Source organism: Cibotium barometz, chromosome 9 (assembly GCF_041138505.1).
Source record: "Cibotium barometz isolate CiBa-2024 chromosome 9, ASM4113850v1, whole genome shotgun sequence".
Classification (NCBI taxonomy): Eukaryota; Viridiplantae; Streptophyta; class Polypodiopsida; order Cyatheales; family Cibotiaceae; genus Cibotium; species Cibotium barometz.
In genome coordinates this window covers 1,846,452-1,872,053 of record NC_141054.1, presented here as the reverse complement: position 1 = coordinate 1,872,053, position 25,602 = coordinate 1,846,452, and the positions used below count along the sequence as shown (strand labels likewise).

Below are 25,602 nucleotides of genomic sequence, written 5' to 3'. Positions count from 1 at the left end.
ATGACCGAGAACTTTCAGAGCATCAATAGTACTAGATAACAGCCTGTCTCCCTTAAAGTGGGGATGGAGTGCTGAGTGCAAGGGAGATGTGGGATCCCCACACAGACGCAGACGCGCCCATGAGCCGACACCCCAAGGGGTACAGAAGCCCAACGAGTTTGACGACTTTTTAGTGGGTGAGCCCTGTATATTCCACAGTACCTAGACCCCCCCCCCCCCCCCCCCCCCCCCCCCGGGCGGGGTACTTGGTCATTGTCACGCCTAGACGGGTGTCTCCCAAGGTAATTACCAAAATAAGCGGATTAGACTCCAATAGGGCCTATCCGTCTCGAAACTAGTGATAAAAGTGTTTGGCCGTTCAAGTTTAATAAGGCATGTTTGTGCTGAGTTGACCCCAGCTTGAAAAACAAACCCATGAGGGACCAGGATATGTTGCTCTAGTGGAATGCATAAATGGTTTAGCATAACATATGTATACCTGAGAGAGTGATAGATTGTGAACCCAAACTTGGAGTTTTTGCCATAATTGACAGAAAGGCGCTCCAATAAGAGGGATCCCAAACCAAATCTTCTTTCACCTCCCACTGCATTGAATATCCAAAAGCCTTGCAAATCCATGCAATTGTCAGAAAGCTTTATTACTCCCTCAAAGCAAAGACCAGCAATATCCTTTCCAACTATATCACCGAACAAACAAAAAAAAAATAGTGATAAGCCATCACACATATCAGTTATCACATATCTTATATGCATTTTTAAAAAAAGAACAATACTTGTAAACAATGTGAGCTTTGAGATGAACCAACTTGCATATCAATTATCACCTATCTTTCAAAGAATCGATATTGTCTTTTCCTTACATATCAGTTAAAAATCAAGAGAAATATGACCACTAGTGTATCTTCTCCACGAACCGTTTTGCAAATCAATCATCACATCGTTTAAAAATATACATACAGATTTTCACGTAAATCTTCCAAACAGGTTTTTTCCTTCAGCAAGAAGTAAAAATGTAAAAAACAACACGTAAAAAAGCAACATATACCGACGGGGTCATGGGATATCCTTATATTGAGATAGAAACTCCTGCTCTGCATGATTTTTAGAGCTGGTGGGGAACGCGGCCTGCCGAGCTGGAGGGATTTTTCTGAATAAAGGGTCTACGTGGAGAAGCTAAAAGAAGAGCCTAGAGGGTATGAATAGACAGAGAGAGAGAGAGAGAGAGAGAGAGAGAGAGAGAGAGAACGCATTATGTCATCATGATTAAGCGTCTTCCTCTTGTAAGGTGCATGCTTGGAGGAGGGACTTGTATGTGGTGGTGGAGACGGCTGTGTGCATACTGGAGAGGACATCCATTGCCATATCCAGCTTCCCTTGATCGCACAGGTTTCAAACAAAGTCATCATCAGATGAGAAGAGGTAGGAGAGGAGCCATGCCCTCTCTCCATCTGCAGATGGTGCTGCGGGGAAGGACCATCACTTGCATCATCACCTTTTAAATCGCCAATACACATTCTAGGTGCCAAGAATTCTCTTTCGGGATGTGGAGATTCTCTAATTCCTATCCATGCCATTACAGCTCTTTCAAATGCTCCAATATATACATGCCATTATACATCTCATAGCAATACGGCTTGTTACAAGGGTGCACCTGTTAGTAGGAACACATCTAGGCCGCATGTGCATGACGTACGGATAGTCTTGCACACCCAACTCCCTGCCCGTTATTCGGGCAGGGAGATCAGCCTAACTTTTCAAGCATGTTTAGGCGTAACATAAAACTTGGCACAAAACCTTAAGAGGCCACATATGTCTTCCGATGTTTGTTAAGCACACCAAAATGGACTCAAAACACCATGTTGAAGGTGTTCACACCTAACAGCTCAAAGTCCCAATTCCTCCTTCAACTTGGCTAGCATTTCTTCAAATTCATTTATCTCCTTTTCTAACTTTTTGCTCTGTTGCTCTGTGTCAACCCCACCCTTCGTGCCATCCAAATTGGATCTGTATTCTTTATTTGAACTAGATCCGTTCACCTTTTTTTCGTCTTCCTCCATTGAAGGATTTGTCTCATTAACAATGTTAAGCTCCTTCTCAAGGAACTCTACAAATTCTTCACCAATGTCCTGTATTCATAAACAAGAATCAGATTAAAGAATATGCTCTCTCTCTGTGTGTGTGTTTTTCATTTTGAAACATTTCCTCTATTGGGAAAAAACCCATGAAATTTTGGAAAATCAATATTGTTTAGAAGCATTAAGAAGTACATGTAACTTACTAGAACCTTCAAACAATACTTTGAGTTTTGTAAATTGAAAAGGAACTTCAAAAAAGCAATACATCGGAGTGTAGTATGAACTAAAATTTGAAAAATAGAAGAACTTAAAGAGGAGGAAAATGAGAAGGAAAAAAGAGAGAAAACGCAAGAATGAGCCAAAAAAAAAAAGAGAGAAAATAAGGAGAAAGAGGGGAAGAGGAGAAAGAAGGTCAGTACAAAGAAGAAGAAGGTCAGTACAAAGAAGAAGAAGGAGAAGAAGAGGGAGAAAACACAAAATGAGGAGAGAAAGAAAGAAGAAGACAAAAAAGAGGACGAAAAGACAAGGAAACGATGGAAGAAGGAGATGATAGATGGTTGCAGCTAGGCAAGAGTAAGAGACTAGGGACAATGGGAAGTGTCGGCCCCACATTGTTAGCAAAATTTTGGTACAACAGAAAAGTTGGTTGACATTTTCTAGTTTAACAGAAAGCTGCTTGCTCAATTTTGCTATCTCTATATGGACCTGCGCATCTTACTATTTTCTGCTGCACAAATCAGCATCCTCTCTAAGGGCAGCTCCAGCACTGTGGATTACTTATGGGATCCCCTGCTCTTAGCTGCATAACTGCGACTTCACCATCCCGCCACCATCGATTAGGGCAGATTACACATACCTAGCCTTCACCATACTTGCCCTCCCTTGCCACCCACCCCAGATCTCCCCATATCCACCTTTACCCATATTCACTTCCATCATGACCTTGACTCAGTCTACTCGGATCACATGTACCACCACTCTCGGCCATCACAGCACATCTCACATCTATTTTGCACGAATCTCAGCACCAACACACTCCTTGCTCCATTGTCAAACCCCCTGTGGGCTCACAGCCTCAAAACGGGTGGTATGATAAATGAGTGCAGTCATGCGGCTTTACCTCCACCGGGAAAAGGAGATCGGACCGATCTCTGCAGCTTGCTGAAAGAAGCGTGCATTCTTGGCGAAGGAATCAGAATTGCACCAACTCTTTTTGAGTGCAGATATGCATGTCATATGCATGGCGCCTTTTGGAGGAAAGGGGGACACCACATCCATCACAGACCCTCTCATATCGGAGACATACAAGGCACCTATACGACATCCCAAATCAGCCCAACCCCCCCCCCCCCTCCCCTCTCCCACCCTCGACTTATTTCACATCTGCCAGCCTATTCACCACAGCCAATGCCACCAAAGCACTATTGAAACTGCACAACTGTAACTGGGCGGGTTTTTCACATATGACTATTAATGTGAGTCAAATGCACTTAAATCATCCACTTAAACCACTGGCATGACTACCGCACTTGGACTAGAATGCCCCCCGCCCCCAAAAAAAAAAAAAAACTCATGTCACATCACCAACGAGAAGTATTACCTGTTACAAACTTTGGGGGCCTCTTATGTTCAAACACATGGGAGTGGACCCTTCACGAAGGGTTACTTGGTCTGTAACTATTTGGCCCTCCTAGCTCTTTTCACATGAAGGAACCCTTGCCCGGACACTGGACAGTTAGAAGAAGGCATGGGAATAGGGACCATGAAGTTTGCACATGGAAAAGCACCAATCTTGGTCAAAAAGAAGAGAAAAGCAAAAAGTCAAACTGGGTTGACCACGAGCCAAGGACCTATGTTCTTAATCTGTATGTATATGTATATATATACATACATAGATGGGACTTTCATATTCTGCACCAAGATTCTTGAAACTTGGCTCTACACAGTAAGGTTTGTATAGATCTTCAATTGAGCTGTAAACTGCAATTGTGATCTGCACATTGGATTGCTCAAATCTACTACAAAATTGTCAACTGCACTAAAATTTGCATGGAATCTTCATCTGCACACTTTTTGATGAAAACTGCACCAATATATGTACAGCAACCTTCTGTCAGAATACGCAGCGGAGACGATGACCAAATCTGGGAACACGAGAGCAAAAAACGCAGGCAGAAAAATAGCACAAGAGAGAGAGAGATGTAGGCGTGTAACTCTGCTCTATATACACAAGAAGATCCCGAGAAATGATACAATGAGTGGTATGGGGGTGGGGGCCTATTTATATGCCCCCACATGTGCAGTCGGCCTGCTGAAAAAGGCTCCACGACTGCATATGCAGTCGGCCAGCAGCATGCAGCCAGTCGGCCAGCTCTGAGGGTCCACGACTGCATCAGGTACAGTCGGCCAGCTCCAGTACACACATCAGATGTAGTCGGCCAGCATTTAGATCCTCCTGCCAACTCAGGGCTGCCTCCCAAGCCACAGAAAAAATGGGAAAAAATAAGGAAAAATACGGGGAGTGAGGAAAAATGATAAAACACCTCATAAGGGCGGGCACACCCACAACAAAGGCCCTGGTGTATAAAACTGGACAGGAGATGACTTCTAACACCCCCTCTCAGCTCCTGGCTGTGAAACCAACCACAGGGAGCTGGGGTGCCACCTGAGCAAATCCTGAGAGAGCGACTTCGTGAAGAGGTCCACTGTACTGTCCTCCGTCGAACAGAACTCTAGCAGGATGTCATCAGCAACGATCTGTTCACGAACAAAGTGCCTCTGGATGACCATGGGTTCCTCCAGTGGAAGCCCAAACCTGCAATGTAACCTCCTGCTGCTCCGTAAAACTGCTCCTGGGACATAAGTAGATCTCCTCGTGTCCGGATCTCCTCCCCAAACCGAGTCACTCCAACCGTGGAGTCGGACTCCATCCAACAATCCCCCTCCTGTGTACAAGAGTCCTTGATCCTTCGCATGCAGCAGAAACCACAGGAAACGCAATCCTGCCTCCCAAAGAGACATCTGCAACCATGAGCTCAACTGCCTCATCAGGAAGCTCCCGTCCAATCTGGTGTCCATCAACCAGATCAATGAACCATACAGCTTCTGAGTCACAGAGACATCACACTGCTCACTAGGATCAACACCTGTTACGGTGCACAAACAAGTCCTGGAAACCTGATGAGACCTGTCAACCACCCCCTCTGAATCCAGAACCACAAAGCCTGGAGAAACCACCTCCTTCTGCAAGTAAGCACCTGCCACCTGCCTGGCTTTCCGAAAGGTCCCCGTGGAAAGAACATCCTCAACTACTGGAAGTTCTATGTCCCGAATACTACGAGACATCAGAGCATAAGTGATCTGTTCAGCTTCCTCTGACTCACGAACACAAGAACTACCAACATCAGTACTGGAAAGTTCCTGCCAACTGCTGCCATCTACTGGCAAGCTATCCACCATCTGGTCTTGGAAAGCCCGCACCTGCAGCGTATCCACACTTGAGTAGCCATAACCAGACTGCCACTCATCACAAACCTGAGGACTTGGGAGAGAGAGTGCTGAAAGCCTGTAAACTCCATTCTCCACTCCGCCTTCCCAAACCACTTGGCCTGTTGCTTTGTCCCGGAGAGCAACAAAATGCTCATCAAACTCCACCTGTACGCCAGTCTTGCAAACCTGATGCACTGACAACAGATGAAAACCAAGTGCCAGAACATACAACACCTGGGAGGAATGCTTCCCCCCTCTACCATTGGGAACTATCTCCATCCTGCCCTCACTGTGAACTGGGACAGTGGACGTATCCCCAGTAAGAATATGACCAGAACACCTGCAGAGATCCTGTAAACCGGAACGGGAAGGAGTCATGTGCCTGGAAGCACCACTATCGAGAATCCACTCCCGAGAATCCGTTGCGGAGAATCCTCCAATCTCCTCCCTGCCTGAAGAAAATGAAACATCGGTGTCCACCACCTCCAGGTGCACAAAAGACGGAGTCTTCATGATTGCTGCTGAGGAATCTTCACCCTTCTCGGTCTTCCGCTTGGGACACTGCCTCCAGTAGTGGCCTTTCTCGCCACAATCATTACAGGTCCTCTCTGCCTTCAGTTTCTCGCTGTTAGCGTCGGACTTCTTCTCAGAAGACTTCTCCGATGAAGCCTTCCCTTTGCCCGAGTTACGGCCTTTTGACCGTTGGCCACTAAAGGCCTCCGAACCTCCACCCTAAGGAGGATTCGTGAATCGTTCCTCCTGGTCCAGGACCATGGGCACAAGCTCCTCCCACGTGACGGTGCTGAGCTTGCCACTAGTAATCAACGACGAGTAGAATGCTGAGTACGAAGAGGGCAAATGTGACAGCAACGTGATGGCCATGTCCTCTGACGATATCTCCTTCCCAGCCTGAAGAACTTCCTGCTGAAGAGCCTGCAGCTTGTAAATATGCTCCCGCATCGTCGAGGACTTTGCAGGGCTCATAACCCGCATCTGTACTTCCAAGGAAATCCTCTTCATGGGTGATACCTTGTTGTAAAGTGAGGCCAAATGCTGCCATATACCTCTGGCCAGCGTCATGTGCTTTACATGATTGATTACCTGTGGTGTGCAATTGAGGAAAATAAACAAACGGACCTTGGTGTTGACACGATCCCACATATGTGTCTGGGCCTCCCGGTCCTTTCGGGTTGACGGTAACTCCCCTTCCTCTACTTTCGGCCGTGGAACACCAACAACGACGAAATCGGCGAGGTCGTAAGACTCCAGAACAGATTCCATCATCACCTTCCATATGCCGTAGTTGCTCCCGTCTAACTGACGGTCCACCGGGAACGTGGGGAGTGTCGGGATCTTCACATGTCTCTCAGCCATCTCAAACAGATCTGCCATTGCGGGGATGTACTCTGAAAAGGGTGGGTGGGTGGGAACAAAGAAGGAATAAAACCTGCAAGTGGCTGTCCAGCAAATCAGCCCGCCTTCCTCTTGCTTCTCCTCTTCTCGATCAGCCCAAAACAGTCCACCAATCAGCCACAAAACAGTCCCCCTCTTGCTCACACAAATCCCAAGACCTATCTAGAACCTAGGGCTCTGATACCATGTCAGAACACGCAGCGGAGATGATGACCAAATCTGGGAACATGAGAGCAAAAAACGCAGGCAGAAAAACAGCACAAGAGAGAGAGAGATGTAGGCGTGTAACTCTTGCTCTATATACACAAGAAGATCCCGAGAAATGATACAATGAGTGGTATGGGGGTGGGGGCCTATTTATATGCCCCCACATGTGCAGTCGGCCTGCTGAAAAAGGCTCCACGACTGCATATGCAGTCGGCCAGCAGCATGCAGCCAGTCGGCCAGCTCTTAGGGTCCACGACTGCATCAGGTACAGTCGGCCAGCTCTAGTACACACATCAGATGTAGTCGGCCAGCATTTAGATCCTCCTGCCAACTCAGGGCTGCCTCCCAAGCCACAGAAAAAATGGGAAAAAATAAGGAAAAATACGGGGAGTGAGGAAAAATGATAAAACACCTCATAAGGGCGGGCACACCCACAACAAAGGCCCTGGTGTATAAAACTGGACAGGAGATGACTTCTAACACCTTCAACATCCTCAAAGCTGCCAAGAAACTAGACAAATATAGAAGGAAACTAAGGTTTATGAATAGATTTAAAGAAAGGGAACACTAATCAAGAGATTTAGCAAGAAAGTTCCAAGAAAATCACTTTGAAAATGGCTAAAAACCTTAATCCGAAAATCAAGAAAATCAAGATTCTCTCAAATCTGTGTAAGAATTAGGATTTTTGAAGTCTGTGATTAGCATATACCGGAAAATGATTATTATTAATCCCATTGCTAATCCACTCAAAAGAAAATCAAAAGAAAATCGAAAAATTGTGTAAAAGCATTACTTCTAAAATGGATTAAGTACTTATCACTATCTAATAAAAAATATCAAGATCTAAGCCAAGAGACGTCCCTTGAAACCGATCCCGTCAAGTGGGAATAGACTCCGTTGGACACCCACACGCGTAATAGCACAACTTAAATTTCACAATATAAATGAACAACTCAATAACAAGTGAAAACTGAAATGAAATGAAATGTTGATCAATGGACACCAGCACTGGGGCCGGAACGGGCCAACCCCCCCCCCCTCTCAATATATGAAATATTATTGGGAGTATTTAAAAGATACAATGCTCCATGGGTTCAATGAACCAGATGATGTCCATGTACAACTGAGATGAATACAGTTACCAAACAAGAGACTTGAAGTAGACGTTCGAAGGAGAGCGATCCACTTGAGGAAGTCTAATCTCTACGGTCCTGTGCCTTCACTGGAATCCGCAGAGAGCGCCCCACTGGTGTTCCAGGACCATGCACAAACAGGCGCTCCCGTGCTAACGCCTGGCTCTCCCGATCTCGGCACCCATGGACCGTGGTTCCGAACGGGTGTTTGCAGCAGAGAGTATCCCTTATAAGATTTACATCAAAGATCTTTGCTTAAATCTCAATCCACTTACCTTGCAAAATAATGGTTATGACCTTCAAAAGTAGTAGGCACCCACGTATGAAAGGAGAAGTCTCTATTAGTGCTGTTGCGGCCAGCCCGCAGGTGAGAGAGTCGCCTGTAGCTCGCTAGTGGGAGAACAAAATTCAAAGGCACCTAAGTGCAGCAGCATAGGGCTAGAGAAGGACACCTAGGCGCAACCGCCCGCTGGCAAGAGAGAAGAGTTCTGTGCGCAGCCGCCTGCTAGGTGGAGAGGAGGGCGTCTGGGCGCAGCCGCAAGCAAAGTGGAGAGGTGTCCGGGCGCAGCCGCCTGCAAAATGGAGAGGTGTCTAGGCGCAGCCGCCTGCTGGCCAGAGAGGAGCGAAGTTTGTGCGCAGCCGCCAGCAAAGTGGAGAGGTGTCTGGGCGCAGCGGCCTGCTGGCCAGAGAGGAGCGAGGTTCTACTCACGGCCACCTGCAGGGCAAGAAAACAGCCGACTACAGGGCAAGATGAAGAAGGTGGCCTGCACAGTCGAATGCAAGGTCGATAACCGGATGAAAAGGTCGCCTATATGTTAGCGTTGGAGAGGGATACACATCCAACAGCTAGCCGGCCCCCTAGCTTGCATGGAGGCGGCCAGTTCCCAAGGTTCCAAGGTGGGGGGTGGGTAGGTGGCCATGCACCCACCCCCACTCACATGAGGGGTTCCCTTACCCACCATGACCCAAACGTGGGTGCCCACCCTACCAAGGACACCAAGAAATATTTGGGGAGGGTGCCCACTCATTAATGAGTGTGAACTTGCAACCTTATAAAAACAAAGGTTAAACAGAATGCTATAAAATAAACAAGTGCAATACACTTACCACCTGTTCACACGCAACAAAACTCGTCAGAAAACAGAGCAAACTTCACGACTCACTAGCAGGCGTCCCCACTCAGTAAGTGGCACGTCAAACAGGCAAACACAAGAATACAAGACATGCAAAAACAGTTCCAAACATGCAAAACATGAATGCATGTGCAAACAGTATCATGGACATATCTCCCGTTCATGGAACAAGTACTAAACATTTCTGTCGGGCACAATGATGGCACGACAGAAAACATAAATCCCGGTCTTCCTATGGAGTGACAGTCCCATAGGTAAGACACAGATCTAGGCACGAGCCTCCCTATGGAGTGACAATCCCATAGGTAAAACACGGCACAAATACTGGCTCTTCCATGGCGTGACAATCCCATGGATAGAACACAGTCCAGGTCATACACGGGTGGCACCAATCTAGCTCCCGTCCATAGGACACCATCCTGCTAACACACGGGTGGCACCTGTCTGGCTCCCGTCCATGTTATGCAAAAATACTGGCCCCTTCACATGAGACACCGGCCTGGCCTCAAGTGAACGAGACAAATCTGGAGATGGACCAAATGGTCGGCCAATTGGTGACATTCCCCCGGGCTTCTAAAGAGTTGTCCTCAACTGAAAACCTCAAGATATGCCTGCAATAGCTATGGGTAATCAACAAAATAATCCTCGTTTACCCACTTTGCATCAATGGGTAAATAATTCTTGAACTTCACAAGGTATCTCCTGGAAAGCTTTCTTGCAGCCAGGTAGCTTCCTCTCCAGACAATCTGTTCTAGCTCGAGGATCTCCTCAAGCTCATCAATCTCTAGCGAATCTTCCCTTTTTTCTTTTTTTTTTCCGGAAAAAAGATCCTTCTATTAGTTAATGAGAAAACGCCATAAGGCTACAAAGCTCACCTCGCAAGGAGGGATAAAAACACAGTGAACTCCTGAGCTCCACCCCCGTGGCTGGCCGCTCTCTGGGGGGGGCTACCTAGTAGTACATGTGGGAGGTGAGAAAAGCCAAACTGGAGGCCTGTAGTGCCAAGTGACATCCTCGCCCCTCGCGGTGAGGAAAGGGCCAGGCTGCCAAGTGCGGAGGAAAGCCTTGCGGCGCCCTCTCATGCGATCCGAGTCGCCCTGGAGTTTCCCCCAGTGTCCTCTCAAGGTGTGAATGATGTCCACCCAGAGGGCCTGTATGACCTCCGCCGGTGGAGTCGCCTGCGGTCAATGGCCTCCCTGCATCGGGCTCTCCAAATGTGCCAAGCCGTCATGCTGCTGATCAACTCCCAGCTGTGCCCGACCCCCTCCTGAGGGGCTGCCGAAGAGAAGTCTGGCGTCGGAACCACCGCCATCACCCTGTCAGAGACCTGGATGGTCACACTGCCAGGGACGTCCTCATATCCGAGGGCCGGGCCGCTGTCTGTGGCCCAAGCCACCGCACCCCACGTCACCAGCATCTCACCTGGTGAGCCTGCAAAAACCATCCTGAGAGCGCGCTGCCAGACCTGCTGTGCCTGTGGGCAATCCCATAAGCAGTGCCGCTGCGACTCCTGTGCATGGCCGCACCGAGGGCAGGACGCTGGGTGATTGCCGAAAGCTAGCCAAGCCCCCACAGCCAGTCCTCTATGCGCTGTGAGCCAGAGAAACAGCGTCACCTTCCGGGGCCGGAAGCTGGCCCAAAGGCACTGCCAGAAGTCCCGAAGAAAGGCAAGGGAGAGCCCCTGTCGCCGCCAATGCTCGGCCGCCGCCGGGGTGCTCGCTATCCTGTGTCTCTCAATCCGCCGCCCCAGCCTCGCTGTGTACTGAAAAAAGGGGATGCCTGGGCTGGTATGGGCCAAGTAGGGATCTCGCCAAAACCACTCACCTGGATCCCACTGAAGGCGAATAAGAGGCCTGCTGTCCCAAGCCCATAATCTCCAAGAACAGTCCTCCCCTATCGAGGCCGGTGAGGGGTCTACATGCCACTGTCTCTGATGAAAGCCGACCACCCGCACCCTCTGAAGAATACATCCCTGGAGCCCATCCAAATCTAGTCGTGTCCTCTGAAGCTGGCCACCCTCTCCCACCTCGAAAGTGAGTGGGGCGACTCCCTCCGCAGTGCCGCAGACCGCTAGAAGGATCTCATGCCGAGTAAAGACACCCATCCACTGTGGAGGTGGAGGGTCCTGTACTGGGGTCCGCCACTCCCTGGGGATGGCCGCCTCAATGTCCTGTCTCATCAACTCTCTGCCCCTCATCCCACTGAGTCTCCTCTCCTGAGCCTCTAGAGGCAGCTGCTGAAAACCTATCCAGTCGTCTAGGGACTGGGCTGGGCCTGAGCTCAGCGGGCCCCACGACACGTGAGACCGCGATCCAACCATATGGCCACTGGGGAGACGAATCAAGGGGTTCCAGATCAAAGGCTGCCTCAGGCGCTCCTCATCGGTGCCCGGGGGAGTCTGGAAGAGTGACGGCCTCAGATGCGACCAGGCCCTCAGAAGGCTAGCTGCAAAACGCTCCTCGAAGCCAAGGCCCACTCCTCTGGATCACTGCTCTGTAAAGATCCACCTGATGCTGGGGGTCCAGGGGCCACTAAGAGAAGGGGTGCGGCTGAGCATCCTGGAAACAAGAAACTCCTTCCACGGCTCAACGCCTGGCAGGAGGCCACGAACTACCAGCTTGCCAAGCAAAGCTCGGCTTTGGCAAATAGGATCAACAATGCCCAGGCCGCCTCTCTCCCTCGGCTGAGTGATCACCGCCCATGCCACCTTGGCCCTGGCGGGCCGCCCATCGCCACCGGACCAAAGAAAGTTCCTGATGAGCCTCTGCACCTGGCCAATGCATGCCCGAGAGAAAGCCCAGCAAGAAGTGATGTACCACATAGTAGCAAGCAGAACCTGGTTGGCCACAACTACTCGGCCAGCCAGAGATAAACGAGCGGTACTCCAATACAGAAGCTTCTTCCGGATGCTCAGAAGAAGGGGGGCTATCTGCTGCTCCGGAGATATGTCAATGCCAACATAGCATCCCAAATAACGCACTGTAGTGCCGGGGGGCAGCCACTGAAACCGTCAACTGGCCTCCAAGTCGGGGGGGGCATAGAGCTAACCCACAGCCCACACGACTTGTGCCAGTTGATCAAAGCGCCCGAAGCTCTGCAAAACCTGTCCATGGCTAAGGCGAAGCGGCGGAGGTTCTCCTCACCTCCCTGAAGATAGACAGCAGTGTCATCCGCAAACTCCGAGTCTAGGAGCTCCTCCGAGGTGCGGATGGGAAGCTGGAGGCCCCGCAAACCTGTATCCTGTGCCGTCAAAAAAGTGCTCATGGCCTCCGCCACAAAAAGGAAAAGAAAGGGCGCCAAGGGGCACCCCTGTCGCACCGAGCGCGAGAGCTGGAACCTCTCTCCGCGCACGCCCTGTATCAGCACCTGGCTATGAGCCGATGTGTAGAGTGCCGAGACCCCACGGATCCACTGAGGGGGGAAGCCCATCCTCACCATAGTGCCTTCCAAGAAGGCCCAGTCCACCCGATCATATGCCTTCTCGAAGTCGAGAAGGAGCACTGCCAGATCCTCCTGTCGAAATCTAGCCAGAGCCGTAGCCTCCCAGAAAGAGAAAATGTTATCCAGAATGCTCCTATCCTGGATGAAGCCAGTCTGTGTGGAGGGGATGATGTCCGGAAGGTAAGGCTGAAGCCGCCTGCTGATCGCCTTAGCTAGGACCTTGTAGGCCGTGCCTAGCAAGGTGATCGGTCTCCACTGTCTAATCTCCAGTCTGTCTCCTCCCTCTTTGGGGATCAAGTGGATCAACCCCTCTGCCATGCTGTCCGGCATGACTCCTGACTCCATAATCTCCTGGAATGCCAATCTGAAGCCCCTGTGTAAGAGGCCCCAGTACCTCTGGAAGAAAGCCACCGAAAGACCGTCCTCTCCTGGGCATTTGCCCCGAGGTAATGCCTGAAGAGCCTCCTCCAGTTCCGTATCCGAGAAGGGGGAGAGAAGGGAGTGTTGCAAATGGGCCGGCACAACCGGTCTCGTGAAGCTCCAGACTGCCTCCCGGGCCTCTCTCACCCTGTCATCTGCTGGCTCAGCAGAGAGAAGGTCCCTGTAAAAATCTGTGGCTATAGCCCGAACCCTGGGGGGATCCACCACAACCTGGCCATCAGCCTGCCGAAGACGCCTGAGACCCTCTCGTCTGAAGCGAGGCCCTGTCGCCTCAAAGAAATCTCGAGTCACTCTGTCTGGCGAATCTTCTGTGACAGGCTCGTCAGGATCTGGCCCGACATATTTCCGGAAAAGACTCACATGAAATCCATTGTTGTGGTTAGAGATCCCAGGACTACGAGCCTCTTCTGGAGGGCTTTATTTGATAACATGGGCACTAAACTTGAGTTTTCATCAGCTTATCATCCCCAAACGGATGGCCAAAGTGAAGCTGCAAATTCAGCCGTGTTGGATTTGTTGAAGTGTTATGTGGTAGATCAAAAGACTACATGGGAGAAGTATCTTCCACTTGTTGAGGTTGCCTACAACAATACGATCCATGCCTCCACAGGAAAGGCCTCGTTTGAGATTATTTATGGCAGAGTGGTATTGCCACCCATCCTTCGTACAAAGGATGAGATTTTTGCAGCTGATGAGTATGTTCGTGACTTAGATGTAGCCTTCGCTCAGGTACAGACAGCCATTGCAAGGTCACAACATAAGCATAAAATGGCTGCTGACAAGCATAGAAGAGACATGCAAGTCAAAGAAGGTGATTGGGTTTCACTGAAATTTGAGAAAGCTAGGCTTCGGAAGAGGCCAGGACGAGAAGGATCATATCCTAAGCTTTCTCCTCGCTATTATGGACCCTTCAAGGTGATTCAAAAGATCAATGAAGTGTCATACAGGCTTGCTTTACCTAGTCATTGTCAATCTTCTGACGAGTTTTGTTGCATGTGAACAGGTGGTAAGTGTATTGCACTTGTTTATTTTATAGCATTCTTTTTAACCTTTGTTTTTATAAGGTTGCAGGTTCACACTCATTAATGAGTGGGCACCCTCCCCAAATATTTCTTGGTGTCCTTGGTAGGGTGGGCACCCATTTTGGCCACCCACGTTTCGGTCATGGTGGGTAAGGGAACCCCTCATGTGAGTGGGGGTGGGTGCATGGCCACCTACCCACCCCCCACCTTGGAACCTTGGGAACTGGCCGCCTCCATGCAAGCTAGGGGGGCCGGCCAGCTGTTGGACGTGTATCCCTCTCCAACGCTAAAATGTAGGCGACCTTTTCGTCCGGTTATCCACCTTGCATTCGACTGTGCAGGCCACCTTCATCTTGCCATGCAGTCGGCTGTTTTCTTACCCTCCTGCAGGTGGCCGTGAGCAGAACTTCGCTCCTCTCTGGCCAAGAGGCGGCTGCGCCTAGACACCTCTCCACTTTGCTGGCGGCTGCGCACAAACTTCGCTCCTCTTTGGCCAGTAGCCCAGACACCTCTCCACTTTGCAGGCGGCTACGCCCAGACACAGGCGGCTGCGCCCGGACACCTCTCCACTTTGCTGGCGGCTGCGCCCGGACACCTCTCCACTTTGCTGGCGGCTACGCCCAGACGCCCTCCTCTCCACCTAGCAGGCGGCTGCGCACAGAACTCTTCTCTCTTGCCAGCAGGCGGCTGCGCCCAGGTGTCCTTCTCTAGCCCTATGCTGCTACACTTAGGCGCCTTTGAAATTTGTTCTCCCACTAGCGAGCTACAGGCGACTCTCTCACCTGCGGGCTGGCCGCAACAGCACTAATAGAGACTTCTCCTTTCATACGTGGGTGCCTACTACTTCTGAAGGTCATAACCATTATTTTGCAAGGTAAGTGGATTGAGATTTAAGCAAAGATCTTTGATGTAAATCTTATAAGGGATACTCTCTACTGCTAACACCTGTTCGGTGCCGGGTAGTCCAAGCTTTTGGAGAACCACGGTCCATGGGTGCCGAGATCGGGAGAGCCAGGCGTTAGTACGGGAGCGCCTATTTGTGCGTGGTCCTGGAACACCAGTGGGGCGCTCTCTGCGGATTCCAGTGAAGGCACAGGACCGTAGAGATTAGACTTCCTCAAGTGGATCGCTCTCCTTCGAACGTCTACTTCAAGTCTCTTGTTTGGTAACTGTATTCATCTCAGTTGTACATGGACATCATCTGGTTCATTGAACCCATGGAGCATTGTATCTTTTAAATACTCCCAATAATATTTCATATATTGAGGGGGGGGGTCAGCCCGTTCCGGCCCCAGTGCTGGTGTCCATTGATCAACATTTCATTTCATTTCAGTTTTCAGTTGTTATTGAGTTGTTCATTTATATTGTGAAATTTAAGTTGTGCTATTACGCGTGTGGGTGTCCAACGGAGTCTATTCCCACTTGACGAGATCGGTTTCATTGGTATCAGAGCAAACTTCACGACTCACTGGCAGGCGTCCGCGCTCAGTAAGTGTGCCCATGTCAAACAGGCAAACACAAGAATACAAGACATGCAAAAATAGTTCCAAACATGCAAAACATGAATGCATGTGCAAACAGTATCATGGACATATCTCACATCCATGGAACAAGTACTAAACATTTCTGTCGGGCACAATGATGGCACGACAGAAAACATAAATCCTGGTCTTCCTATGGAGTGACAGTCCCATAGGTAAGACACAGATCCAGGCACGAGCCTCCCTATGGAGTGACAATCCCATAGGTGAAACACGACACAAATACTGGCTCTTCCATGGCGTGACAATCCCATGGATAGAACACAGTCCAGGTCATACACGGGTGGCACCAATCTGGCTCCCGTCCATACGACACCATCCTGCTAACACACGGGTGGCACCAGTCTGGCTAGATGGACCAAATGGTCGGCAAATTGGTGACATCCCACTCATCATAAGGGAGTAGCATCTAGACATGGAAACACTGCCATGAATCAGCCACCCTGAAAGCTGGGACATAAGCTCCAAGAGATGACATAATAGTCAAAAATCATAATGGTCATAAAAGGCCATAGAGGATATCAAAAGGGTAAAACAGCCTAGACCAAGGTCACTTATATAGTACCTGGTCATTTCACACTGGCTAACAATATGTCCATGTCCCAAATCTATGCCCAAGGGACCCAACATCCATGTGCCTAGGCCCAAACCTATACATGTGCATATAAAATTCCTTCATTACAATTATTGAAGTTGTGAGTGCTACCAAGGTTAAAAAAGGATGTGCACGCCAACCCATGGATAAAAAACCCACACAACATTGTGGCATCCATGTCGAAAGACAGCTTCTTCAGGTTCAAGTCCGTAAACTTAGCCACTATATCAAACTCATCCTCCACCTGGAGGAGCTCATCGTGAAACACAGTCTCAAAATCCGCCCAAGTATTCCGTTTACTCCTGAGTTCTCTCCACGATGTCAGCGCTTTCCCCTTTAGCAGACACAGAACCATCTGAATATTCCAGGCATCCGAGAACGGCGGGTGAGACTCAAAGTGTACATTCCAATGGTTGAGCCAAGAGCCATGAGCCAACTACCTCCTGGGTCCTCTCCTTTTTTTCACCCGCAAAAGCCTCGGGTGCAATTGAAGAAGCTACTAATGCCGGTCCCACTGGAGCCGTTGTACCAATCACTGCTCTTTGAAGTACAACCATCTGATCCCGCAAAGGTGGATCTCTTCTCAGAACTCTGCTCGGAGTTGAGCCATATGCTCCTTGAAATATGTTTTCTCGACCACCTCCTGCTACACCTCCATGTGCTCCCCTGACCCCTGAGGATGATCTTCCTCATGGTCGGGAACGTCATCATTAAAGTGGAGTCGTGCCGCCATGGTAAAGGGAGAAGAAAGGTCTGCTCCCTTGTACTCAGCTCGTTACGAAATTGACTGAAGGCTGTTGCAAGGATTCACAGCCGGGTCTTCATCTCTCGTGCGTGGAGTACAGGTGGGACACCTTATTTGCTTTTCTCCGGGTTCTTGTGTGAAACTTGCCTTTTTTTTCCCCTTTTTTTTTTGAGTTTTCAGAATCTGTCACATAAGTATCTTGCAGCAGCAGCTAAGGCCCCCCCTTTTATGGCTTTAAAAAACCATGCACGTGCTTTTTTCCCAAAAAAAGGGGCCTTTTATAAATTGTGCACTAAAAACTGCCCCACCCCTTGCTTTTTTAATAAAAACAGCCCCATGCTTTTTTATAGCAAAAAATAGCATAGCTTTCTTTAAAAAAACACGACCCCATTATAGTTGGCTTGAGCCTGCTTTTTTCTGCAAAAAACAGCCCGCCTCCTCTCTCTCCCACTGTCCGCTGCCTATTGCTGTGCCAGCTTGCCATGTGGCCTCTGTACGGCCTGTGCAGGTTCAGTACAGCCTGTTCCAGGCCTGTACAGTCCTCTGCACAACACCTGCTGGCTGCGCATCATCTACTTGGCTATAATACCTGCTGTGTGCACCTAGCTCATGCTCAAAACAGCCACCTGAATGGTGATCTGCTACACTTCATGGAACCTGCACATGGTCACCCTTCTCTGCATGCCTGGGTGCAAACCATACCACCCACACTAGTCGACCACATACCCTAGGTGCAAAAAGCACAGCCAATCTGCAGCACTGACAGTTCAGAGAGGAAACCAAGGGTTTCTTTTCAAAAAACAGGGAACAGGGGTTTCCCAGGACAATTTCTCCCGCACACATACATACATACTTGTCTCCCCTTTTCTCAAAACCCACATGAACCCTTATCCTGCCAGAAAAACCTGAGAAAGTCTTCTTGCAGAGTCAAAATGCATATATGGTGACCGAGAGATGCCTAGCTTAGGAAACCTTGATAAAAACACGACACACAAACCTTGCTTTTTCTCGCCTTGGCAATTAGGATTGCTCTGATACCAACTGTGAGGGACTCCTCCCAAGGATCACCTAATACATAGGCATAAACAAGATTAGAGAAACCAAATAAAAGGGACGCAGGCGAGCTCACCACCCAACCATAGGTTTGCATCCACAAACCTCCTTCGAGCTAGGGGCTAAGGTTCCACTCCCACGAGTCCATGCAAAGCAGCGCTGGCATCCCATACCGGCCCTTGGTAAGACTACTCGTGATCCGCTATGTCCATGGCAAGAGTACGCCTCTTGGTCCAAATTGAGACCATACTAGACCTTGTCTCTTGGCGAGTGGACTAGTTTCAGGCAGCTACCTCAGGAGGCTTAGGAGGACAGGCGTCTTGGAGAGATCCAAGGCAAAGAGCATATAGTCCTCAACCATTTCCACCAACTGGCAAACGCCCTTACAGGACCCTTCCCCTCCCTAGTGGCTGGGAGCTTTCACGTGCCGCAACATCCATTTGGCGGTTCTAGGATCAGACGTGGGACCAACTCTCATTTTCTCAATCAGATGCCATGGGCGTCTGACCCTCTCCCAAGCAGAGGACTTTAGCGGTGGCTTACTTCAGAGGATCTGGATCATTGGCTTCCATGAGCACCGCTGGCGCATCCCCCTCCGACACAGGTAGCCCGAGACATGTCTTGGAGAGACTGGCTCTGGGAGAGCCGACCTTTGATGCGGATATAGTGGGACCCCAGCAAGTTGGAGTGGACATACCCTTTAGCCCTAAGAGCCCCACCATCCCCTTTTTCCACTACTCATCAGCGGGGTTAGGCTGCCAGATGCAAATGCATGAGATTGACAATACTCCCGCTTCAGCAGACCACTGGTCCTCGCAAGACATCTCACCCAGCTTTATCAAAGACTACTAGAAGCGACTATGGGATAGCTTCCGACCTCGAAAGGTCACTTTGTTCCTTTGGTAAGTAGCTCACAGGAGTTTAACAGTTGGCACGTGGCTGGCCATTAGTGGTTGTCCAATGCAGTGAATGAGGTGCAACCACCCACAGGAGTCGCAGCAACATTGCCTTTGGGACTACCCCAAAGCACAGCAAGTTTGGCTGAGGATTCTTCAACTGGTCACCACTTCTCGAGCTTAACTTGGGGGGCACTTGCCTAGGCGACAGAATCAGATCTTGCCCTCCACTATGAGGAGACAGTTGATGGCCAGGCCCTTAGAGGCTCACACATTGCAAGATAGAGCCTATCCCCACCCTTGACTCTCCAGAGGCCTAGTCCCCTCGCACTTGTCAGAGATGGGAGATCATCAATGTAGTGAGGACCCCCCCTCCCCCCCTCCCCCCCCCCCTTTCCCGCGGAGTCCATCCGAGCCATATGGACAGATATCATTCATACCCTCTGTGGCCAATGGGGGAAGCTACAGGGAGAATTGGACTGTATGCGAAAACGTCGAGAGGCCTTCCTTCGCATCTGGCAGTATGGCCCCTTCCTCTCGGCTAGTGCCGATGACCTCACTTGGCATTACAAGCCATCAATTTGGCTCCCCCCCCTCCCTTGTATGAGGTAGTTCCCTCTGAGAATTGCCAGCTGTCACCAATTGGCCGACCATTTGGTCCATCTCCAGTTTTGTGTCTCGTTCACTTGAGGCCAGGTCGGTGTCTCATGTGAAGAGGCCAGTATTTTTGCTTGACATGGACGGGAGCCAGACTGGTGCCACCCGTGTGTTAGCAGGATGGTGTCGTATGGACGGGAGCCAGACTGGTGCCACCCGTGTATGACCTGGATTGTGTTCTATCCATGGGATTGTCACGCCATGGAAGAGCCAGTATTTGTGCCGTGTCTTGCCTATGGGACTGTCACTCCATAGGGACGCTCGTGCTTGGAACTGTGTTTTACCTATGGGATTGTCACTCCATAGGAAGACCAGGATTTATGTTTTATGTCGTGCCATTTTTGTGCCCGACAGATGTTTTGTACTTGTTCCATGAACGGGAGATATGTCCATGATACTATTTGCACATGCACTCATGTTTTGCATGTTTGAAACTATTTTCGCATGACTTGTATTTTTGTGTTTGCCTGCTTGACGTGTCACTTACTGAGCGGGGACGCCTGCCAGTGAGTCGTGAAGTTTGCTCTGTCTTCTGACAAGTTTTGTTGCATGTGAACAGGTGGTAAGTGTATTGCACTTGTTGGTGTAATAGTTTTAATTCTAACCTTTTGTTTTATAAGGTTGTAAGTTCACATTCACTTAAAAGTGGGCACCCACATATGGGCCAAGGTGGGGAGCCACACTTAACCTTTTGTGTGTGTGGGGGTGGGTGCATGGTCACCTACCCACACCACCATGAAGCTGGCCGCCCCCATGCAAACGTGGGGAGCCGGCCAGCTGTGGTCATGTTACTACCTCTCCAATCTCTACATAACAAAACGACCACCCCACCCTTAAGGAGAATACAGCCGGCGACCATCTACCGCGCTTCTGCTCTCAAGCGGCTGCACATCAGGCTGCACCTGTCTACTGCAGGTGAATTGGGCGCCTCCATCTCCTCTCCTCTACAGGCTGCGTGAGGCTGCCCCTTCTCCACTGCAGCTCCTACAGCCAGGCGTTACTGCTACAAGGTGGCTGCACTCAGCCAGGAGGCTCCACCTCCGGTTGGTAGGTGCGCCTACTCCACCTCCTCCCTTGCAGACGGCTGCCCCTTCTCCACTGCAGCCAGGTTTCCTCTCCACCTTTCCGGTGGCCACACCTTCTTCACAGGCAGCTACTCCTCATCCTCCTCGACAGATTGCTGTGTCTTGGTGTTTACCACTAGTAGCTGCACACATATACTTCCGGGTATTGGTCTTCCATCTGCGAGCTACAAGTAAGTGAATTCAGATTTAAGTAAAGAACTTTTGTTGTAAATCTGATAAAGGATTCTCTCTATAGCTAACACCCGTTCGGTGCCGGGTAGTCCAAGCTTTTGGAGAACCACGGTCCTGTTAGAAGTCATCTCCTGTCTATTTTTATACACCAGGGCCTTTGTTGTGGGTGTGCCCGCCCTTATGAGGTGTTTTCTCATTTTTCCCCACTCTCCGTATTTTTCCCCATTTTTTCCCTATTTTTCTGTGGCATGGGAGGCAGTCTAGTAGTGGCAGGAGGACCCTATACCTGGCCGACTGCATCTGTGGAGATTCTGGAAGTGGCCGACTGCACTGCATGAGTCGTGGGACTTTTCTGATGCTGGCCGACCCACTTTGCTGCTGGCCGACTGTGATTATTCAGTCGTGGAGGTTTCTTGTGTCCAGTCGGCTGCCCTACAGCAGGCCGACTGCTGATGGGGGGGCATATAAATAGGCCCCCAGCCCCCATACCATGTTGTATCATACTCCGGGATCTTCTTGTGTATATAGAGTAGAGTTACACGCCTCTATCTCTCTCTTGTGCTGTATTTTTTCTGCATGCGTTTTTGCTCGTGTTCCCAGATCTGGTCATCATCTCCGCTGCGTATTCTGACAGGTCCAAAGGTGCCGAGATCGGGAGAGCCAGGCGTTAGTACGGGAGCGCCTGTTTGTGAATGATCCTGGAACACCAGTGGGGCGCTCTCCGTGGAGTCCAGTGAAGGCACACGACCGTAGAGACTAGACCACTCAAGTGGTCGCTCTACTTCGAACGTCGACTTCGAGCCTCTTGTTTGGTACTGTATTCATTTGTACATGGACATCATCTGGTTCATTGAACCCATGGAGCATTGTATTTGTTAAATACTCCCAATAATATATCATATATTGAGGGGGGGGTCGGCCCGTTCCGGCCCCAGTGCTGGTGTCCATCTATTTCATTTCATTTCATTTCAAATTTCAGTTGTTATTAAGTTGTCCATTTCAAATTGTGATATTAAGTTGTGCTATTACGCGTGTGGGTGTCCAACGGAGTCTATTCCCACTTGACGGGATCGGTTTCACCAGCCATGGAGCCTCAGGGAGGGGACTACCCTCTCCAATGTTTTTTCCTCTTTTGGAGGTTCCAAGCATGTAATTCAACTTGTTGGCTGGTTTTTTCATATAACTAATAGAGGGATCTATTTTCCGGGAAAAAAAAAGTATTTGGGATGTCAGGTAGGGATCGATATCTTGCCAGCGCAGCAGCTTGCCCCTCTTCTTCTAAGCATTCAAAAGAAGCTCCTTTATTGAAGCACTGCCCGGCTCTCCCTCGCTGGTCGCATGGTGGTGGCCAACCAGGTGCTCATGGCCACCATGTGGTACATTACTTCTTGCTCGACGTTCTCTCGGGCATGCCTCAAACAAGTGCAAAGGCTTATTTCCTTTGGGCGGTCGGCCTGCAAGACATAGTCACAGGAAACAGCCATTTCAGTCCCTAGAAACGTGTTTCTCTATTTCAGGACCCCATCCGTTTCCATAGCCATTTCTCATTTCCCAAGTGATATTGTCAGAGGAAACTGCCGTTTCCACCCCTAAAAACTTGTTTCCCCGTTTCCATTTCTCGAACGTTTCCGTTCCCATTTCTCGTTTTTGGTGACTATGCCGCAAGGGCCAAGGTGGGCTGGAGGGTTATTATCCAACCTCGACATCGTGGAGGATTGGGCATCATTGATCCCGCTATTCAGAGCAAAGCCCTTCTGAGCTGGTTGTTTGAGGCTTTCAAGGGGTGAGCCCTGGAAGGCTTTCCTCTACGCTTGGATTTCGGCCCGCACCCCGTCTCTTGGTGGACCCTGGACCCCAGTGTGAGGTGAATGTTCACGGAGGCCTGCACCTGTGCCCTCAGCTCCTCTTTCGAGGACCGATTTGCAGCCAGTTTGATCAGAGCTTGGGGTCACCTTAAGCCAGCCCTCACCCAATTGCCTTCGACTTCTGATGAGACGAGGCTCCACCAGCCGTTGATATGGAACCTCCCAGTGGCCACCCCTTGGGCACTTGCGCCTCAGTACAGGACCCACTCGGTCTTTAGGAGAGTGGGCCAGCTTCAAGAGGCTCCTCCCAGAGACTTAGACAGACACCTCGCTGGGAGACGGGGCTGAGAGCAGATCATCCTCGCCATTGACTCGGCCATCTCCCCGCCCCAAAACAGAGTGGTTAGGCTCCTCCACTCCCCATGGTATCCCCTTAGCGCTCCTCGGTTCAAACGTGGGGCCCGCACTCATTTCCTCAGTAGACCCTAAGGGCTGGATGACCCTCTCCCCCACTGAGGACTTCAGCCAGCGGATCTCTGCAGCGGGTGAGGAATTTTGGTTTCCATGATCACCAGTTTCACATTGACCCTCCTCCAGCCGAGGTGGCCCACAACAGATCTTGGCAACGTTCGCTCTGGCAAAGCCGACCTCTGGCACGTGGCTAGTGGGACCCATGCAAGTGGGACCCTTTCTGCCCGGAGAGCTCGACCACCCCCTTTTTTCACTACACGGAAAGGATGGGTCGGAGGATCCAAATTCATGAGATCTATGGTAGCCTGGTAGCAGCAGCTCACTGGTCTTCCTGGGGCATCCCTCCCCGCTTCCTATGAGATTTTTGGAAGCCCTGGGACAGCTATTGGCCAAGGAAGATCACACTCTTCCTCTCACAATTAGCCCAATGCAGCCTCGCCCCCATCGGCACTTGGTTGGAGATCAGAGGACAGCCAGCACAGCAAGTGTGTTGCAGCCATCCCATGGAGTTGCAGGGGCAATACCTTTGGGACTGTCCCAAAGCGTGTCCTTTGCCTCTACACAATGGTACAGGCCGCTACAGGCATGGGGGCAGTAGCCTGGGTGACTGAGACCCAGCCCCGCTCTTTCCTACGAGGAGGCAGCAGGAGGGCAGGGTCTCTGTCTCTCTTACTGCAGGATTGATATCGTACCCACTCCTAAAAGATCGTCAGAGCCGTGGTCTCTGGGGACTAGTTAGAGATGGGAGATCATCAGCAGCATTGCTCTATGGCATATATGGCGGGCCTGTTGTAGAGGATCCTTCACCTCTACACGACGGTACGGGCTGCTCCATGCACCATCATCTTGGGAGCAATAGCCTGGGTGACTGATACCGGCCCCACTCTCACCTACGAGGAGTCAGCAGGAGGACATGCTCTCCATCTCTTACTGCAGGATTGATACTGTACCCACTCCTAATAGATTGTCAGAACCTTGGTCTCTGGGGACTAGTCACAGGTGGGCACTCTCACCCCTCCTGCTGAGTCCATCAATCCATATGGACCGACATCATTCATATCCTCTGCAGCCAGTGAGGGAAGCTTCACGGATGTTCGGATCACATGCATAGACGGTGGCGGCAAGAGGCTTTTCTGCACACATGGCACCGGGATCCCTTTTTCTTTGATCGGGACAGCGAGATCACTTGTTATTACAGGCCACCCCAACGCCCCCCCGCACCCCCCCCCCCCCCCCCCTTGTATTAGGTAGGGTCCCTCTTGAGGGTGGCAGCCATGGAGAGAACCACCCTCCCTGGTTCCTACTTTGCCTCTTTGAAGGGTTCTGAGCATGTACATTTAACCTATGGCTGTTTGATTTTGAACTAATAGAAGGATCTCTTTCCCGGAAAAAAAAGCATGTCATGAACAGCCCGAGCACAAAGAGAGATCCCGTCAGTTCAGCCAACAGCTTACAAGATGAACAGTGGTTTAGGTATCTGTAAGCCGCTCTGAGTTACTCTTAAGTCTTCTGTTGCATAATTATCTCTGTTACGCATTTGTGCTTAGACAGATAGGCCTTAAACTTAAAAATTCAAGAACTCTGATGAGTGTAATTAAAGGCTACACGAGTTCTTACAGCCAATTCTTCCCAAAGACTCCTTGGCTTGCCTGAAGCTGCCCCCCTGTTAAAATCTGCTTGCAAGTCGTTGAGGAACTCCTCTACACATTTGCAATACACATGTAAGGTGGCAAACTTACACCAATTTTGGCATACCCCAAATGATAATCTGCTTTTGAGATTTGAGCCTCAAGGCTTTACCGAATGAAATTTGAAGGTCCTTCCAAAAGTCACCTGCAGTGCAAACTAATCCACTGTCAAAAAAAAAATCTTTAAATGATCCTTTTAATCCATGCTCTAAACCTAGTGCAATGACTTCAAAAGCATAAGAAAGAAATTACCTATGCCATAAAATTCCTCTTCATCTTCTCTTCTAGGTGTTGAATACCCCCATTTGAATGGGTCAGTACTTGTAGATCCGCCGGTGGAATCGTACTTTGAATGGGAAACTGGGTCTACAAGAGTTTGATAGGCACTTTTTATGGACATAAACTTCTGTTGTGCATCTGGCTGAAAAAAAAAACAAATTACCTCTCTCTCTCTCAGACAAAGATCAGCTTGTGGCACATGGATTGCATATTACTCTTTGAGCTTAGCCTAGACTCCCCCTTCTTAGATCTCTGAAGGCAT

At 49.9% G+C, this 25,602-nt stretch overlaps 1 protein-coding gene across 2 annotated transcripts in view; it reads right to left on the bottom strand.

The window, feature by feature from the left end:
* Nucleotides 1-240: 240 nt before the first annotated feature.
* Nucleotides 241-25,602, bottom strand: part of LOC147635151 (uncharacterized) — a 41,014-nt gene continuing 15,652 nt past the window's right edge. Inside the window, exons 2-5 of one of the 2 annotated variants that reach the window (XM_086802323.1) lie at nucleotides 25,314-25,482; nucleotides 25,174-25,206; nucleotides 24,991-25,073; nucleotides 241-677 (exon numbers count right to left, since the gene is read on the bottom strand). In XM_086802323.1, coding sequence (XP_086658449.1) covers nucleotides 639-677; nucleotides 24,991-25,073; nucleotides 25,174-25,206; nucleotides 25,314-25,482 — 324 coding nt within the window. In that variant the 3' untranslated portion in view covers nucleotides 241-638. Of the gene's footprint in view, nucleotides 678-790; nucleotides 2,127-24,990; nucleotides 25,074-25,173; nucleotides 25,207-25,313; nucleotides 25,483-25,602 lie in introns of those variants that run through there. The other variant, XM_086802322.1, reaches the window with a different exon arrangement.